The sequence below is a fragment of the Mus musculus genome, chromosome 14 (genome assembly GCF_000001635.26).
Source record: "Mus musculus strain C57BL/6J chromosome 14, GRCm38.p6 C57BL/6J".
Lineage (NCBI taxonomy): Eukaryota > Metazoa > Chordata > Mammalia > Rodentia > Muridae > Mus > Mus musculus.
In genome coordinates this window covers 51560462-51580603 of record NC_000080.6, presented here as the reverse complement: position 1 = coordinate 51580603, position 20142 = coordinate 51560462, and the positions used below count along the sequence as shown (strand labels likewise).

General features: G+C 42.4%; 3 protein-coding genes and 1 pseudogene across 4 annotated transcripts in view; 1 reads left to right on the top strand and 3 right to left on the bottom strand.

The window, feature by feature from the left end:
- The window catches only part of Gm5622 (predicted gene 5622), a 110164-nt gene that overhangs the window by 82350 nt on the left and 7672 nt on the right, over positions 1–20142 (bottom strand). The gene's annotated exons all lie outside the window — the stretch shown is intronic.
- Gm19156 (predicted gene, 19156) lies at positions 140–1070 on the bottom strand (annotated as a pseudogene).
- Gm17175 (predicted gene 17175) lies at positions 6551–16644 on the top strand. Its single transcript, XM_017316274.1, has 6 exons — positions 6551–6566; positions 7491–7653; positions 8915–9045; positions 9620–9804; positions 10945–11453; positions 15428–16644. The coding sequence occupies exons 1-5, from the start codon at positions 6551–6553 to the stop codon at positions 10948–10950; spliced, it is 501 nt and encodes a 166-aa protein (XP_017171763.1). The 3' UTR covers positions 10951–11453; positions 15428–16644.
- Gm7247 (predicted gene 7247) overlaps positions 10622–20142 on the bottom strand; it is a 208913-nt gene continuing 199392 nt past the window's right edge. Inside the window, exon 8 of the mRNA XM_030248214.1 lies at positions 10622–10974. The gene's annotated coding sequence lies outside the window, so the exon portion shown is untranslated. The remainder of the gene's footprint in view (positions 10975–20142) is intronic.

Genomic DNA, 20142 nt, shown 5'->3' with positions numbered 1-20142 from the left:
ATACACAATAACCAAGTGAGCTGTCATAATAAACCATGCAATGTTAAGTAGACCAAAGTGATAATATTAAAAAGTTCATTAAAATGAAAAACAAAGTAATGGAGTACAATGAAGGCTTTAAAAAACTTCCACATGGCTTTGCCATCTTAAAATATTTTTGCTATTTTATTATTCAGTTTAAAAAACTTGAAAACAGATGAAATACATGTAAATTACTTGAAATCCCTGCCTAGCAAATGCAGAGTTTGCCAGCAGCACTCAGAGGTGTTAGAAGAAAGGAGAAAGGAGTCTCTCCTTGTGACATATGTATGACATGATGGGAGGGGCTTCCATTCTCTACTTTATACTGGAAGGTACCCCAGAGGGCTGTACAGCAGTCACAAACAAGGCATTGCTATCTGGGAGGGAAGGGACCCTGGACTGTCCATTGGTTGGAGAACACCCCAGCTTTAGTTTTTTGGATACTCTGTGTGGACAGGCTAATGTCACTGAAGAACCTTGATTACATCTCCTTTGAACCATTCTCTCTTCCTTCCTATAGTCACAGAGTCTTCCCAGCCTTCCAATATTTCAGTGACTGTTAGAACATGAACATATGTTCTGTGCTTCCAGTGTTGAGTCTGCTCAAATATTCCCAGGAGTCTGCCTAATTTTTCTTTCCTTCCAGCCTCTTCATAAACCTCCCTCACAGCAGCAAAGCCAGGCTCCTACTCTGTCTCCAACCCTCCTCCTGGGACAATGCATTGCTCTGGGGACTACTGCTACTCACCAAAGGCCCCTCTTCCTCCTGCTTGCTGTGGAAGCACAGGCAGGCTGTTCATTATTGAAGCCCTTCAGGGTTTATGTCAGTGTCTGCTTGGGCTTGAACTTCATCCTAGAGCCGGGCTCTTGCTGCCTATGCTCAGGACTCCAGTGTGGGGACCAGGCCTATGCCACTATGCCAGGAAGTAGGGCCAAAGGAAATCACAGTGCTCTGGTGCCACTGGGAGGAGCATAGGCAGTGCTCACAAGGATGGCAAGGATGAGCTCTTCCAGGGATGAGGGGCTGAACACAGGCACTGCAGTCAGGGAGAGATGGTGGAAGCACCACCTCTGCTCCAGCACCTGCTGCCCTATTTGGAGCCCACAGCTGCTCTTAACCACTCCTTGCTGCACCCACCTCCCTGGCCAAGGGAAGAACTAGGCTCTAGGTCAGCAAAACAGAGATAGTTAGAAGCAGAAGTGTGGACCATGCAGAGAGGCAGAACAAGTTAGGATTTTTAAATCCTGTAATTTTTAAATCCAGGTGATATGAGTGATATAGCTAGTAGAAAAAAAATAACTCCTTAAAAACAACAAAAGCTTCCATGATATACACTCATTGATAAGTGGATATTAGCCAGAAACTTAGAATACTCAAGATACAATTTGAAAAACACGTGAGACCAAAAAGAAGGAAAACCAAACTGTGGATACTTCACTCCTCCTTAGAATGGGGAATAAAATACCCATGCAGGGAGTTACAGAGACAAAGTTGGGAGCAAAGACAGAAGGAAGAATCATCCAGAGACTGCCCCTCCTGGGACTCACCCCATAAACAATCACCAAACCCAGTCACTATGCAGATGCCAACAAGAGCCTGCTTACAGGAGCCTAATATAGCTGTCTCCTGCGAGGCTCAACCACTGCCAGGAAAATACAGAAGTGGATGCTCACAGTCATCCATTGGATGGAGCACAAGGTCCCCAATGAAGGAGCCAGAGAAATACCCAGGGAGCTGAAGGGGACTGAAGCCCAATAGGAGGAACATCAATATGAACTAACCAGTACTTCAGAGCTCCTTGGAACTATACCACCAATCAAAGAAAATACATGGTAGAACTTGTGGCTCTAGCTAGATATGTATCAGGGAATGGCCTAGTTGGTCATCAATCAGAGGATAGGCCCTTGGTCCTTTGAAGTTTCTATGCCCCAGTCTGGAGGCATCCCAGGACCAGGAATGGGAGTGGGTGGGATAGGAAGCAGGGGTTTGGTGAGGGAGATAGGGGAATTTTCAGAGGGAAAATGATGAAAAGGAATAGCATTTGAAATATAAAGAAAGAAAATATCTAATTAAAAAAAACACAATAACATCAGAAACAACAACTTAAGAAATGTGTGAATCTAGGGGGAATGTTTCTTAAAAAAAATGCCATCTTCTAATGGAATTGAACATGTTTGCTATGTTATAGTCAATTTGCTTCACTACCATTAGATTTATTAACTTCTCATCACTATAAAAAGTAAGGTTTTTAAAATTATTATTAATGTTTTAATGTTTAACTATTTATTTATTTATATGCAGATCTTAGCTTCACCCTCCTCCCTTCACATTCCCTCTTTCCAGTGGCCCCCTGCTGGCCACTCTTCCTATCCTTCCCCTCAGAAAAGAGGAGGCCTCCTAGGAATAACAACCAGCCTTGGCATATCAAGTTGCAGTAAGCCTAGGGTCATCTTCCCCTTTTCAGGATAGATGAAGCATTATAGTCAGGAGAAGGGGATGCCAAGGAAGGCAATACAGTCAGAGACAGTCTCTGCTCCCGCTTTAGGACTGCCACATGAAGACCCAGCTATGAAACTGTTACATATGTGGAGAGGGCCTAGTTCCATCCCTTACATATTCTCTGGTTCACAGTTCAGTCTCTATGAATTACTACGGGCTCAGATTAGTTGAATCTGTAGGTTATCTTGTGGTGCTCTTGACCACTGTGGCTACTTCAACCCTTCCTCTGCCTCTTCTACAAAATTCCCCAAGTCTCTTTATCTGTTTCCAGAGCTGCTGGGTGAAGTCTTTCTCTTATGATAGTTATGCTAGACCCCTGTCTGCAAGTATAGAAGAATATCGTTAATTATGTGGGGGTGGGGGTTCCCTCTCATTTAATGGGTCTCAACGGGGCCGCTCATTTTTTGGTCCTTTCCACAAATTCTACTTCATCTTTTATCTTGAACATCTTAAAAACAGAAAAAATTGTGGGTCTAATGTTTGGTGGCTGGGTTGTTATTTCAGTCCCTCCATTGGAAGTCTTGCCTGGTTACAGGAGATCGCCAGTTCAGACTCCACATCCCCCATTTCTAAGAGTCTTAGCCACAGCCAGCCTAAAAGATTCATGGGGATTTCCATTGTCCTAGGTTTCTAATTCTTCCTAGAGAGCCTCCCACCTTCAATCCAGGTACTGCTATGAAGAGAGGTGTGCAAGTATCCTTGTAGTATGCTGGAGCATCATTTACATATATGACCAGGAATGGTTCAACTGGGTCCTGAGGTAGAAATATTTCCAATTTTCAGAGAAACTATCAAGTTGATTTCCAATGTGGTAGTGCAAATTTGCACTGCCACCAGCAACTGTGTTCTCCTTGGCACACTATTTTATCAGCATGAGCTGCCCATTTGTTTTTTCACCTTAGCCATTCTGAGGGTTGAAAGATCTCAGAGTACTTTAGATTTGCATTTCCCTGATGATGATGACTTTGGCTGGAAACTCAGGGCTTTTCAGGCATTGTCTATGCCAGGCTTCCCTATTTCAAAGATAACAAGCAACCAGGACACATGAGACTGTTTCGGAGGCTGAGTGAATCACACAAAGATTACCAACAGATCCAGAACATGTACCAGACTTGATGACACACTCAGTTCAATTCATCACATAACTGTCAAGCTGCCTACACAGTTACTGTGATTTCTGACAAACAAATCAAAATTACCTCTTGGATTTTCCTGTGTACACAGAGCTGGCAGTGAAATTTGTTCTACCTCATAGGGAAACAAGCCATGGAAACAGACAGGTATACTTAAGAAACTCCTGATTCCTGGTTGACTCTGCTGCTTCCAAGATCTGCCACCCGAAGCAGATCTCTGAATGTTTCAAGGACGCTGTTTTCTCAACTCATTGTTAATCTCCACCTTCTAGGGACCTAAAGAAGAGTAGTGGCTTTCAAGAATGGTGGAAATCTTAGCCCTTTCTCAGCCTCCCTGCATGGATTATCAACCTTAACAGGGTAAATGTAATAAAACAAAGTGAACATTTTCTATTTTCATAATCCACAAAAATTTGGTGAGAAATCTCAAAAGAGTTCATGACCGCCAGGAGCACCTGGCCACATTCTCCCCATTGGCTCTTACTGGGTTCTGTTGTCTTGTCTAATCTGAAGAAACAGCCTTGGGTACTCAGATTCAGGATAGTTTGCCCTTCCTTAAGTCCTGTGTATGAGCTGTGTCTCCTCTTATGTCTCTGTGTATCAGGCTGAGTACTTAGCAGAGCTGTTTCTAACTCTGCATCACCAGATACCCACAGGAGCTTCTAACCCTCACAGATAGGTGGTTCTCCAGAGCTCAGATAGTAGATATGACTGTGAAAAACACTCCGACTCATTTGAACAAACTTCATGCCTAGTTGTACCAAGAGGTATTTGAGGCTCCTCTGTAGCTTCCCCTTCAATTTTAATGGGGGATGGCTTACAGATTCAGAGGTTCAGTCCCAAATTTTCAAGGTGGGAACATGGTGGCATCTAGGAGGTAGTGGTTCAGGAGAATATGAGTGTCCTATATCTTCACCTGAAGGCTGCTAATCGAACACTAACTTCCAGGTAGTAAGGGTTACTTAGGGTCCTGCCTATACCAACAGTGACACATCTACTCCAACAGGGCCACAGCGTCTATTAGTGCTACTCAGTGGATTGAGCATAGACAAACCATAACAAATATTGATGTAAAAATAGCTCAATAAAATTCTTGAAAATAGAATCTAAGAACATCACAATGATCATTCATGATGATCTACTAGGTATCATGCAAGGAATGCAGAAATGATTCAATTTGCAAGAAATGTGGAAGTACATATTTCAGGCTCATGGAATCACAAAATAATTGCAACCTGTCCAGATATTGAATCCTTTATCCTCAGACTCGTCCTCTTGTCTAAGAGCTGTGGTGGCTACCACTATTCTACTGAGAGAAGCAGAGAAGTTACCTCTGGGTCAGCATCTTATACTGACATCACCCCATGCAGTTAAGTTTCTTCTCAAAGAAACACCACAACAATGATTTATGAATAGATGGGAAAATTCATGGTGCATGCAGACCTGAGTTTTGGTCTCATGCAAGTATAGAAGAGTTACCTAAGGGAAACACTACAAAACTCTCAGTAGAGTTCAGGGAAAGGTTGATGGGCCTCCTAATTACTTTGGGCCTATTGTACCCAATACTAGGAGAGATTCATCACTATACTCTTTTATTGGAATGCCTGAACCATTGCTTTCCAGGCTCAGATATCATCAGCTAGCCAAAATTAACTATTTCTTTTTCATTAACCATGTTCTCCAGTTCCCCATAAAGGCTCTTCATACAACTACCAGAGAGACAGAGTGGACTTCCTACTACCCCTCCATCTCCGCAGACACCTTTGGTTGTTGTAGTGATATTCCATAACCGAAGGTGGTAGCCAAAGACAACACAATCAATATGGAAAGCCTTTGCATGATTTCTCCACTCTTACAACTGCAAGGTTAGGTGGCATTTTACCATGCACTCAGCACACCCAGGTCAAAAAGGCAGAAGGCACTGATGTCAATGCCAAAGAGAGCACCTTCTGAAATTATGGATCCGTTAAAACGGAGGTTTCACTGGACCCAAGGCCTTTTCTTCCTCTATCCAGCCAATTGAGTCTTAGGTATATTATGAATACAGGATCATATTCCAACCCCCAACAGACTCAGGCCTAGAACTGGGAACTCAAAAAGGTAGAAACTGGAGAAATGAGAGCTAATGGGACTATGAAGAAGTAATTCAATGTCCCTGTTGGCCTTTGTTCACAGATGCCTATTTTGTCTGGTTGTTTTGGAGATATAGAGAATGTGGGATTTTGGCTTTTGAAAAAGGGACATAAACTTTACAATTTGATCTTGCCCCTGTCCCTGACTTCTTCTATTGCCAAGTACAAGGGAGTTTTCATTGCAAAGAAATGGGGTTGTAAATCAGAGATTTCGTGAAAACCCATGGCTCACTATTTGAAAAAATGTCTTCTCTCAAGGCAGTTGCACACTAACACATATACTCCAACTTGTGTAAAAGTAAAGGTGTAGGAGTAGGTTTTTGTCCTCTAGGAAACAGAGACACCTGGGTAAATCAACTGTTTGTTACATGAATGGACCCCAGAAGTAGATTTATATTGGAGAAGAATCTCCCTCATATAGGGATCCTAATGAAGATGAGCTAGCCAGGCCATGACACTAACAAACTCACTCCATTCAAAGTACTGGACTTGTACTGAAGCAGAGAGAAATCTCTGGCTTTGGAAGGAGAAGTTGCCAAGAGGTATCCCCAAGGGCAAAAGAGAGACTTCAGGAAAGGGCACCTCAGAAACTGGTCAAGATGGGGCAAGCTGGTAAGCTGGTAGGCCATGGAAGTTCCAGGTGACATCATCAGTAGTCATTTCCCTGGACAATCTCTTGTATCCTAGAGAACCCTAGAATCTTCTGTGATGTTGCCAGTGTTGTGGTAACCAGAGCGGCTTGTGGGGTATTCCTTCAGATCCTGATGGGTTCCCAAGCAGGCATGTTGTCCATGCTCCTCAGGGTATTTCGGAGAGAGAATAGAATACACACAGACACCAGACCAAGGCAGAAGGATGCCGGCCGCCCATCATGGTGGGAAAGGGCAAGAAACAACTGGTCATGGAGAAGGCACAGTGAGTCCTGGGCAAGGTTTGGGGAGCTCCCTGGGGGATGTGGGCTTCAGCTGGTCCTTCCAGGAATAGGGATTGTGATCTGGATCCTTCAGATTCCTCAATGGTAGAACCAGAGTCAAGAGTGTCTGATGATTAGTTTTACAGACAGCCTTGTATTGACAAGCCTGCAGTGGTTTGCTGAGAGATCTTAATTTCCCACTGAATGGCAAATTATGCAAAGACCAAGCTCTGTGAGAAGAGAAAAGTGTTGTTCTCAGGAGAGAGTGTTCATGCACTTCATCTTAATATAGTTTCCTCTAGGTTACATGAGCATGTGATGCCAAGAACAGAGAGGGCCATTCCCCTACCTATGAATCAAGGTCTCAGACACTTTGGTATTAAACACACATGATGTGGACTGATTCACAGTCTGAGTTACTGTAGCAGTGTATGAGCTCTCATCATGCATTTGAAGAAGACTAGAAAAGACTTGGTTAGCATGCTAAGAGGTATGGATTTGGTGAACAGTTATGAGCCGACAATGCCCTCCATTTATTCTTGCCTGGCCGAGCTTATGCATTTTAGGGCTAGGGAGATTACAATAGGAAGTCAGGCATATGTTTGGTGATGGTGGTTGCAAACAGGGACCTAGCTGAGGAGCCCAGCTTGAAGATAGCTATGATGCACTATCAGGGATTCTCAGTGTTTGTAGATTTTCCTCTTCCTCAGGCTTCTGTGTGGAACAAAGCATGGTTTCCCTTTCCCTGCCCTATTATTGCTACAAGGTTACTAGTGTTTTTCTACCTACAGGGTCTGCTGGGGAGGTATCACCCCAAGCCCCCACCATCAATGAGCAGGAGAAGAGACAGGAGAGGTTGGAGAAGCTCAAAAGAGAGCTCCAGAACATAAAAAATGCCAGAGACAAACTTCAGGGAATCCTGGCCTACTACACTAGAAAGGATTTAAATGACAGGTAGTCATTATGCCCAGTTCTTTGCTGACTATCTTTGGGCCATCCCTGTTAAAGCCCAGATTCCCTCATAGCACAGGGAGCTACAACTCCAGGCTGTCTACATACCCAAATCAATTTTGCTGATTGGATTTTCGACACAGAACTTCAAGTTCAGATAGGAGTGAGATGGGGTCACAGGCACTTTTGGTTCCTCCAAAAGTAATTCAGAGCCTGTGGCATGAATCACAGTCTGAGGATGAAGGTAGTAATGTGTGAGCTCTCATCCTGCCATTTAAGAAGGTTACACAGGTGTTGGTTGGTGGGAGTTGCTACGTAATGTTTCTTTATAGCCAATCCTTTCCATAATTGACCAGGTGGTAATTTGGGTCCAATTGGTCCTGTCAACAGCTGGAGGGGCCTGTCCCACATATTGCCTCTCAGTATGACTGGATTGGCTGCAATTCATAACGGCTTTTGTCAAATTTTGTTTATTATACTCTCAGATAAAGCCAAATCAATTAATTTATTTGGCATTCCAATTGAGTGTGTGTGTGTGTGTGTGTGTGTGTGTGTGTCTGTGTCTGTGTCTGTGTCTGTGTAAAAGAGAGAGATAGAAAGAGACTGAGACTCAGAGAAATACTGGGTGCATGTGAGCTTGTGTGTGCATTTGTGGATGTGTGTGTTCCTGTGTGTGTGTGCTCCTGTGTGTGTAGCTTAAGATCTAGAGAGTCTGTATCATGTGATATATCCTGAGGTTGTGCCTGACTCCATTTCCAGGCAATAATAGTGAAGAAGCCAGGGAGGTTCATTTTGAGTAGCACAGGACTTGACCTCTATGCTCACTGTGGATGCACACTGGAATCTCCTGGTGGGTTATAAAGGCTTTTCCCTGTAGATATGATTATGTCCTTTGGGAATTTAGGTAGCAATAGAGCCAAGGATTGGCAATTCCTTGTCTAAAACCAGGAGGAGAATCACACAGATTTAACGTGGACCCAGGCCTGTGACACAGATTCCTGGAAAGTTCTGGGAGAACTAGTCTATTCTTTAAAACCCCTACAGGGAGTTGAGGCAGATCAGCACCCTGCCTTTACTTCCCTGGGCTTACTGGCCCAAGCTGAAGAGTAATAAGTTTAATAAGCACCAAGTGGAACCGGTAACAAGGAGCTAGGTCGACTGGCATATATGGGGTGGGGTAGTGCATAATTCAGCTTGAATAGAAATGATCCTTGTATCCTTAGTTCATGAAACAATTTGTTCCTTGGGCCATGTCCTCCCACAGGATCAACTTTGAGACATTCATGCTTGAGATGCAACATGACCAGGTGATGACTGACCTGAAGAGAATGCCCCAGGACATCAGTGAGGCCTTGTCCAAGTGCAAGCAGTTGACTAAAGAAAATCAGTTCTACTGATGAGTGACTAACAGGGTCTCTAAACAGGAAGCCTGCCTCCTTCAAACAAGGCACTAAAATTTTAACATCTTGGATCATTTTGGCCAAGTGTGAAGAGTCTGGGAGCCCCTCAAGTCACTGTCCTTTCCAACTAAGTATCCTCAAGATCGAAAAGGTTTCCACCATGATGGAGATCAATAAGCCTTGGGCCTCTTGGGCTCTAAAAGTAGATTCATAGATGGGGTTTCCAGGAGAAACATAGAAAGATTCTGTGATGCTTGGGTCTCTTCACTCCTAGAGAATTTTGCCCTATACCTACAGGTGGTTTTTTTATACCACGGACTTATAAGCACATATAGACCCCATGTTCTTTTCTGAGAGATACATGAGTCCCTGTTGGTGTCAGGGTTTTCAAAAGTACCTTGGGTCTTCTGGAAAGTGGCAGTCCTCTGGATTTGATCTCCCTCTATGGCCAATCTGGATACTTGTTTGGGGCTGCCTGGGGATCAGGGCCAATGATGAAGGAATGGTCCTTGGAGGAATGGGAGGAAGATGGATGCTTCCTGGATTCACCATGTTTTGTTTGTGGCTCAGCTTCAGGAACTGCCACCTCCTGATTGAATCTAACCTCATCCAGCACAAAGTCAGGATGTTGTGGAAGGAGAACAGACAGCTGCTAAGGGAGCCGATTGCATTGGAAGAATGCAACATAGAAACAAAAATACTATGTAAGGAAGGCAGCCAGAGGATCAAAGACCACTATACTAAGCAGCAGCAGGTAGGATGAATGAAGCATCAGGGGCAGAATGCCCTAATGTGTGATCATGAACACAGTCAAGCCTATGTAACCATCCTGCACCTTATCCAGGCTCTCTCCTATTTCTCATCCAGTTTTACACTTCTGTGATAATTTCCAAGACTTTCTGTGGAGTTACCCTCTTTTGAAGAAATTGGATTTCTGCCATGCCCTCTCCTCCCCATCCCAGTTGGCGACCTCTAGCTTGCCACTCTAGGCAGAGGAGATCCTGGAACCCTGAATGCAACCCCTTGAAGCTCTATGGTATGAGAGGTACCTCCGGATGCCACTTCCTGAATTATCTAGGAACCAGGTCCTCTTTTCTGCTCTATGGCAACTCATCCTGAGGGGCTTGGGCCTCCCCTGTCATAGGGCATATGGGCAGGCTCCAATTTTAGTGTGTGTGTGTGTGTGTGTGTGTGTGTGTGTGTGTGTGTGTGTGTGTGTGTCATGGCTTGGCTGAAAAGATGCAGCGTCCTTTCACTGTCTCCAAGATGAGGTACTAGCACAGGATGGCAGTACCTAATGAACCATAAGCATAGCAGGGCTATTGGTTTTTGTTTTTGTTTTTGTTTTTGTTTTCCTTCATGAGTATCCCCTTTAGAGTTCAATGATTAACCTTGGGAAGATTTGCATGAAGCACACTCTTGCTGATTACAGTATCCTTTCAGTGTGCATGAATTTCCTGTGAGATGGTTTCTCTGGGGATTCCCAGATATAGGGGTTCCCAAGGAGAGCCAAGGAAGGATTCAGCACTCCAGACATAATAAGAGCCTTCACTTCAAATTTTGCTAGGCTCCCTAGAAGGTCTCTGTTTAATGTTAGATTCAGACACTGATACACACTTATTTTTCAATATCAAGTATTTAGACTATTGGAGAAATGTGGTGTTTTACTTTAACTCCAGCACAGTGTGTAGTTCACAATTCAGTGTTAAGCAATTTTTTACATTTGAGAAAAACATCCAGGCCAAGGTGCTTTCTTCCCCATCTCTTATGTGGATACCGGAAAGATCTCAGATGAAAGGTCATACTGGATTGTCCTGCTGAGTAAAGCTGGTATTTGCTGGATCGCTGACATGGAAAGATCTCACCAGGCTTTTTTTTTCTCTTCCTCCCGTAGGTCTGAAATATTCTGCAGAAGCTCAAACAGATCAGAGACCAGGTCAAGATCTTGCTCAGACACAACTGTTCACCAGGAGCACTGGGTGTGCAAAGCAAATTAAGCACCATTGTATCTAATCCTTGTACCCATGGCAATCTTGGGCTGCATTTTCTTCTTTTTTGGTTTGCTATGGGTATGAGGCCTTTATTTTGTCTAGCGTCTGGTCCAGCAAGACTGCCTGTTTGAAAGGCTTCAGAGAAGTGCTGAGATGACATCAAGATCTGCTCGGAATCCAGAAGGGCTCTGAGAATGCCAATTTTGGCTGGTCGTGTTGGGTCATCTAGAATTATTTCATGGTGATCAGTCAAGTGAATTTGAAAAACTTTGAGGTATCATCTGTAACATCTCTCGTGTTAGCCTTGGAAGGACTAGTCCATCAGCAGAACACCCACCCCAATGAGGCATGCCTATATTCATCCTGAACAGATTATTACCATCAGTGACTGCCTTTGCACTATTTCACCAAGGTAAGCAACAGGCTGTGGGTCTGTGCTGAACATCTGCTGCAAGAGAATGATGCTTAGCTTAATTATTTTGTTTGATTTTGGTTAGAGTTTTGATTTCTTTGTATCTTTGGTTTTCCTGTGTTTTCATTTGAAGTTTCATTATATAGTCATTATCTTTTTGTTACTGTAATTAATTTGCTTTTTTTGCTAAGTCTATATACTGTATAAACTGACTCCCCACTTTAAGATGTTATTGAATAAAATTAGTGTATTGTTATGGATAAAACATCATCTCTAATTATTTCTATCATAAGGACATTCTGCATTTATGTGTGGTTCATACATAGTCCTGTAACACTAGAACTTTCAGGCAGGAATGGGACTCTTCAAGTATCATGTTGTTTAGGCTTCATAAGTAGTACCCAGCCAGCCAGAACTCCACAGATAATTGAGCTTTTGATGTGGATAATGTGTCAAACTATGTGGATCCCAATGTCAGGATGAAAAAAAGTATCCATGCTCTATCTCTATAGTCATAAATTTAGCTACAGTTATTATGCACTCTCCTGTGCATGACCACATCGGACAAACAAATAAGAAACACAACAGTATTTCTCTAATATCACAGGAAATAAAAATATTCACATTGAGTAATTAAAATCTTCTGAACTATAAATAAAGTGATTTGGATAAAAATGACCTTCAAAGGTCATTTCATAATTGAATGTTTGATACTTACTTCATAGAACTGTTTTAGGAAGGACTAGTAGATATATGGCCTTGCTGGAGGAGTTGTGACACTGGAGGTTGCATTGAGGATTCAAAAGCTCATGCCAGTCCCTGCATTTGTCTTTGTCACTATCTCTCTGTCTCTGTTGATCTCACTATGTTTCTCTCTTTTTCTCTATATCTCAGTCTATACTCTCTCTGTCTCAGTCTGTCTCTGTCTCTGCCTCTGTCTGTCTGTGTGTCTGTCCGTCTGTATCTATCTCTTTGCCTCCTCTATATGTATCAGATGCAAGTTCATCTACTCCTCTAGTGCCATGATGACTGTATGCATTCCTGCCTGCCTGCTGCCATGTTCCCAACCTTGACAATCCTGGATCACCCTTTTATATTGTTGGCCAGCCCTAGTAGAATATTTTCTTCATTCGTTATCCTGGTCAAGGTGTGTCCTAGCAATAAAACAGTGAATAAGAAAGCAAAAGAAACTCTTAATCAATGGAAAGATCAGCTACAAGATGGGAGAGGATCTTCACCAAGTGTACATATGACAGAGAGTTCATTTCTAGACATAGGATGGTGTTAAAAACTAAACACCAGGAAACCTGCCTGTTAAACATTATAACATTTTAAATTTAAACATTTCAAAATGTTCTATGGCTGTACATGGTAGAGCACACCTGTAATCCCAGCAATCAGAAGGCAGAGGCAAAAAGAACTGCATGAGCCTCCGGACAGCCTGGTCTATGTACTAGATTCTGGGACAGCAGGGATAAGTAGAGAGTCCCAGTCTCAAACTATCTCCCTTCTAATGTTCTGGCGAACTGAACAGAATCTTCAAAAGAAGAGAAAGAAATGGATCATAGATATGTATTTAAATGTTTAATATCATTCCTCATAGCAAAATGAAAATTAAAATAGTTTTAACCTTGTATCTTACTGCAGTCAGGATGGCTATTACCAATAGACTAATGACCACAACTGTTGACATGAGTGTGGGGTAAGAGAGTATATATTCACATGTACAGTCATTATGAAAAACAGGAGAAATGTTCTGGAAAACATTGCTAGAGATAGATCTTCTATATGAACCAGCTGTACTATTTGTGGTGGTCTGAATGAGAAGAACCCTTATAGGCTCATAGATTTGAATACTTGGTCAACAGGGTATAGCACTCTTTGATGGTATTCAGAGCTATGGCCTTGTTGTGGGGGTGGGCTTTAAAGTTTCAAAAGCCCAGCTCAGGGCCAGCATCCCTGCTTCCTGCAGATCCAGATCTAGAACTCTCAGCTACTTCTCCAACACCATGTCTGCCTCTGCATGATTCTGTCAAGACAAAAATGTACTAAAGTATTTCAGAACTTTAAGTAAGCAGGCCCCCGTTTAAATGCTCTCGATAAAAGGACCTATCATGGTCCTGGTTTCTCTTTCTAGCAAGAGAACACAGACTCAGACACTATATCAGAGCATATATCCAAAGGCATTATCCTAAGGCAGAGAACCGGGTGTGCTCATGTTACTTGCTGCTTTATTTACAATAGTCAGGACATCAAAACAACCCAGATGTAATATAACTGATGAAAGGATAATGAATATATGGTTCATATACACAATGGTAATGAACTGTGAAAATATAAATGAAATTTACATGTTACTGGATGGAGACATGAATAAACTTTCTGAGTGATATAACCCAGACCCAAAAGGACAAATACCACATGATGTGTCTTGTGAGGATGGTAACAGTGAATGTCTAGAGATGTGTATTTAAACTGCAGTAACCATAGAAGATAATGCACTAGTGTTGGCTTGTAGGAGGATATTTCAAGAAAATAATAAGACACATAATTTGTGAAGGACAAAAGGGAAACAGTAGGACAGAGTGAGGTAAATGTCTTGGGAGATTGCAGAGGAGTGTGGTGGCTTGAATATGGGAGTGGTACTTTTAGGAGTTGTGGCCTTGTTAGAAATAGTGTGTCAGTGTGGAGGGTAGGCTTTGAGACCCGTATACTAAACATATGTCCTGGTGTCTCCTCACATCAATAAAACTCAGACTAACACCTGGGACAGTAGACCACCATGTCCAGAATTTGGTAAAGTTAAGTGGGTTGGAAGTCCCAGACCCACAGTAGATGGCAAAAGTGTCACCTGCTTCCTACAAGGCTTCTTTCATGGGACCAAAATCTCTGCATAGGAACATGGCCTGTGGTCATTTAGAACCGAATAGGGTTTGCCCTGCTAATGAGGTAATAGAAGATGGTAGGGTTCAGTCAATAAGTTTCCCTTCCTGGACATTCCTTCCTCACAAGGTACTTAACTTCTAGTCTAACCTCAAGACGTGTTATGCTTTCATTTCCATGAAATACAATCAATAAACAGTTTAGAACCAAGGACTGTCTCTCTCATCAAACCAACTGTGGGTTACATGGAGAAAAAGCCTTTGCCTACAGAGCCTTGCCATCTAAGTCTCCAACAGAAGGCCCCTCAGTACTCCTGGGCTAGTCACCTTTGAGCTAATCCAGAATTCCCCATTCTCTGATTTCAGGGCTAGTTCTCAGCCTGCTGGCCTCCTCCATGCTCAGCTCCTCTGAGACTTCTAGAAGTGCCTGCATGTCCAAGATTCTTGAGAACACCTTGCCCTGGTCTGCTTGCAGGCCAGCAAGCTCAAACCTCCTGTGAACTCCCTGCAACCCAGCACTGTCTGGATGTCCAGGATTTCATGGGTCCCTGTCCCCAGACTCCTTAACATAGGCCCATGGAATTCAGAACCTCCATTCTCCACTCTTGCCTGTGGATTTCATATTCAAATGGACTCCAAGGAGTCAGGGAACCCCAGCTTCCACCTCCCATGCGCAAGGCTACATTCTTACACCCCCTACTTAGTGTAATTGCATTTCCATCCAGGTCAATATCAGACAGTGGGCTTAGGATAAATACAATCTACCATGTCTGCATTTGATCTGCCCAGTGGCTTTTCCACACCTGTGCTTCAGGGCAGAAAGCAAAACCACACTAAGACAAGGAAGTAGTATAGAGGTGGGATAACTGACTGAAGACTTTTGAAAGGCCATGTGGAAACCTACAATTGAAGAAACTTTATAATACACAAACCCATATAAAGGAGGTTTAAAAGAAAATACCCTATTATGCTCTGACAATTCCTCCCCTGAACACAATATACTACCCAATGAAAAGCCCAGGGCCATGTTTGGGTTATCTTGTTTGGGGTTGCTCAATATTGAGTCTCATACACACTCCCCTATCATTACAGACTGCTGCCATTGCTCTTCCTTCCTTTCTGGATGTCAATGGTAAGACCACATTGCTGAAGAAGATGGTATCTGGCACAGCCATCAATTCAGGCATGTATCTCATTATTTTCTGTGTGTTGAGAACATATCTATTACTCTTTAGCAGTTACTTGGAGATATTTGGCCCATTGCAACCCACCAAATTTCTATAGAAGAGGTAATCCCTTGGTAGCTGAGATTGCATCTCCCAGAACACCATCACCCTCCTAAAATCTGGCAACTGATATTCTAACTTCAGCTTCTCTGAGTGGGCTAAACTGGAGAGGGAGCCCAGGGCCTCATGCACACCAAGCAGCAAACAGTACAAGAGAATACACTACACTTCACCATAACAAACCGCACCACACCTCACTATAGTATACTACACTAGAGAACCCCCAGTCCTCCTGTTTCTCTGAGATCAACTTTGTTTCTTAGCCCTTTCTCAGCCTTCCTGAATGGATTATCTACCCAAACAAGGTAAATGTAATAAAACAAAGTGAACATTTTCTACCTTCATAATCCACATTGAAATTTGCTGTGAACACTGTGCAGAGTTCATGACCACCAGGAACACCTGGCCTCCCTTAGCCCCATTGCCACTTACTGGCTTCCCTCTCCATTTTTTCTGTTCTCTTTTCTAATCTGAGGATACAGCCTTGGATATTCAGATTTTGGGTACTTTGTCCTTTCCTTCAGACCTCTGTATTTGCTGTGTCTCCCCTTAGGACTCTGTACATCAGGCTGAGTACTTAGTAGAGCTGTTTCTAACTCTGCATCAGCAGATACCCATAAGAGCTTCTGGCCCTCAGACAGGTGGTTCTTCAAAGCTTTAGAGAAGAGATGTGACTCTGAAGAACACCCTAACTGCTGCAGATGGATGGCTGCTGAACAAACTCCATAACTAGTTGTCCCAGGAGGGTTTTGGGACTCCTCCAAATCTGGCTGCACTGCAGCTTCTCCTACAATTCAATGTGGATGCCTTACAGGTTAAGAGGATCAGTCAAGTACCAACAAGGTGACCACATGGCCGCATCCAGAAAGGCATGGTACAGGAGAAGCTGAAAGTCCTACATGTTCATGTGAAGGCTGCTAATAGAATATTAATGTCCAGGCAGCTAGGGTGAGGGTCTTCACCACACACACAGTGTCCCATATACTCTAACTTGGCCACACCTTCTTATATTGCAACTCAGTGGGCTGAGCATATAAAAATCATAACAAATATTGATGCAAAAATACTCAATAACTTCTTGGAGACTGAATCTAATAACACATGCTAATGATCATTCACCATGATCCAATAGGCATCATGCATAGGATGTAAGAATGATTCAATGTTTTGGAATTCATCAAAGTAATATACTATATAATAAATTTAAGAAACTATTACTTGATCATCTCATTAGAAGCTGTATCATCCCACAGATGCAGGAATGATTCAATATATGGACATCCATCAATGTAATCCACTATATAAAATAACTTAAAATATATTGGATAATCTCATCAGATGCTGAAAAAGTGTTTGACAAAATACAATACGACTTCAAGATAAATGCATTGGAGGAATCAGAAAGTCATGGTCTATATCTGAATATAATAAGAGCAACATAGAGCAATCCAGTTGCCAACATCAAAATATATAGAGAAAATTTTGAAGCCATCCCATTAAAATCAGAGACAAGGAAAGACTTTCCCCTCTTCCATTATGTATTCAACATAGTCCGTGACATTTTAGCCAGAGCAATCAGGCAAAAAAAGCAGATCAAAGTGATACAAATTGGAAGGGAGGAATTCAAGACACTACAATTTGAGGAGTATGGGATATTTCACATAAGTGAGCCTTAAAAAATCCAGGAGAGAACTCCTACAGCTGATAAACCACTTCAGCAAAGTCAATGGATATAAAATTAACTCAAACAATCCAGGAACTTTCCTCTACTCAAAGGATAATTAGGCTGAGGAAGAAATTTTTTTAAAACTACATACTTCACAATAGTCACAAACAATATGTTGGTGTGACTCTAACAAAGCAAGGGAAAGATCTGAATGACGAGAAATTAAGTCTCTGCACAAAGAAATCAAAGAAGACCGTAGAAGATGGAAAGATCTCCCATGGTCATTGATGAGGAGGATTAATATATTAAAAAAAGGTCCATCTCGCCAAAAGCAATCTACGGATTCAATGCAATCCCCATCACAATTCCAACTCACTTCTTCACAGAGATAGAACAAGCAATTCTCAAATTTATCTGGAATAACATAAACCACAGTATAGCAAAAAATATTCTTAACAATAAAAGAATGGCTGGGGAAATCACCATCCCTGATCTCAAAATATACCACAGGGCTATAGTGATAAAAATGTCATGGTACTGGTATAGAGAGACAAGTAGACCGATGGAAGAGAATTGAAGACCTACAAATGAACCTACATTCATATGGTCACTTGATCTTTGTGAAAGGAGCCAAAACCATCCAGTGGATAAAAGACAGCATTTTCAACAATTGGTGCTTGTTGAACTGGCAGTCTGCATATAGAAGAATGCAAATTGATGTATTCCTATCTCCTTGTACAAAGCTCTAGTCCAAGTCACTCAAGGACCTCCACATAAAATGAGATACACTGACTCTAATACAAGAGAGAGCAGTAAAGAACCTCGAACACATTGTCACAGGGGAATTGTTCCTGTACAGGACACCAATGGCTCATGCTATAAGACAAAAAACATTGTCAAATGGGACCCCATAAAACTGAAAAGCTTTGTAAGTCAAAGGATGCTGTCAAAAGGACAAAATTGCACACACATATTGGAAAAACATCTGTACCAACCCTACGTCTGATAGAGGGCTAATATTCAAAATATACAAAGAACTCAAGAAGTTAGACTCCAGAGATCCTGATAAACCTATTAAAGAATGGGGTACAAAGCTAAACAGAAAATTCTCAACTGAGGATTCTTGAATGGCTGAGATGTACTTAAAGAAATGTTCAACACCTTTAGTCATCAGGGAAATGCAAATCAAAATGACCCTAAGATTCCACTTCACAGCACTCAGATAGGCCAGGAACAAAAGTCAGCTGACAGGTGATTCTGGCAAGAATGTGAAGAAGAAGAACATTCCTCCATTCCTGCGGGTACTGCAAGTTGGAAAAACCACTTTGGAAATCAATCTGGCAATTCCTGAGAAAGGTGGAAAAAGTTCTACCTCAAATACAGGTATACCACCATGGTACATATACCCAAAAGATTCTCCAATATATTAAAAGAACACATGCACCACTATGTTCATAGCAGCCTTATTTATAATGACCAGACCCTGAAAACCACCCAGGTGTCCCTCAAAAGAGGAATGGATACAGAAAATATGGTACATTGTACAGAAGTACTACTCAGGTTTTAAAAACATTACTTCATGAAATTCAAAGGCCAATGTTTGGAAGTTGAAATATCATCCTGAGTGTGGTATCCTAGTCACAAAAGGATACACATAGTATGTAGTTATTGATAAGTGGAAATTGATCAAAAAATGCATGGAATGCCCACAACACAACTAACAGACCATGGGAAACCGAAGAAGAAGGAAGATCACACCACAGAGTGAATGCTACAGTTCTGCTCAGAAGGGGGAAGCAAAGAATGTTTGGAAGTAGGACGAGAGAAGGATCTGGGAGGAAGAGAAGAGTAGGAGGTAAAGGGGGTTCTGGTTCAGATATGGGAGGAGATGGGGAAGAACTACAGAGGGATAGTCATTTGAAAGGAGGTCTGTACCCATTGGGGAGGGGGAACTGTGTGTAGCCACTATAAAGTCTCAGATGCCAGGGACCCAAGAGATTCCCAGAACCCAACAGGGAGGACATTAGCCTAAATACCAAACAAAGGGAAAGTAGGAACTATACAGACCATATTTATTGGATAAGCATGGCAACCTCTGAAGGGTGGGGCCACCCAACCACCTCAAAATATTAATCAAGAATTCCTTCTCTCAAAAGGAAATGCAGGTATAAAGAGAGGAGCAGAGCTTGAAGGAAAGGCCATCCAGAGACTGCCCCAACTTGGGATCCATTCCATCTGGAGACACCAAACCCAGTCACTATTGCTGATGTCAAGAAATCTGATGCTGTCAGAAGCCTGGTATGTTTCTTGCTCTCTCTCTCTCTCTCTCTCTCTCTCTCTCTCTCTCTCTCTCTCTCTCTCTCTCTCTTTCTCTCTCTACTTTTTTCCCACAGGTGGAAGAACATTTTTGTTGCTTTTCCCTAAACACAGTGTAACAATGATAGATAACATTTGTATCAAGTTAGGATTGTGGGTAATCAGGAGATGATTCAGTATATCAGTATATAGCAATGGTTCTCAACCTTCCTAATGCTGCAGCAAATCTTTTATGAACTTATTCATGTTTGGTGATACTCCCACCCCCATACCATGTAATTATTGCAATGCTACTTCATAACTGTAACTTTTGGTATTTGCTGTCTCTTGAAATGCTATGCATGCAGCCAAACATGGGACCGAGCAGGGGGACCCAGATTGTGAAGTTAGGACAAGGACTGAAGGAACAGAAGTGGCTTGCAACCCCATAAGGAGAACAACAAAATCAACCAAACAGAGCCCCGCAAAACTCACATGCACTAAACCACCAAGCACATAGTACATGTGGGGGTATCCACAGTTCCAGGGGATATGTAGCA

Excerpts from the sequence above, each read along its gene's own strand:
- Gm17175 (XM_017316274.1), top strand. Across the intron at positions 7,654-8,914 it reads AGAAAGGATTTAAATGACAG|GATCAACTTTGAGACATTCA; the intron begins GTAGTCATTATG and ends GTCCTCCCACAG. Across the intron at positions 9,046-9,619 it reads TAAAGAAAATCAGTTCTACT|GCTTCAGGAACTGCCACCTC; the intron begins GATGAGTGACTA and ends GTTTGTGGCTCA.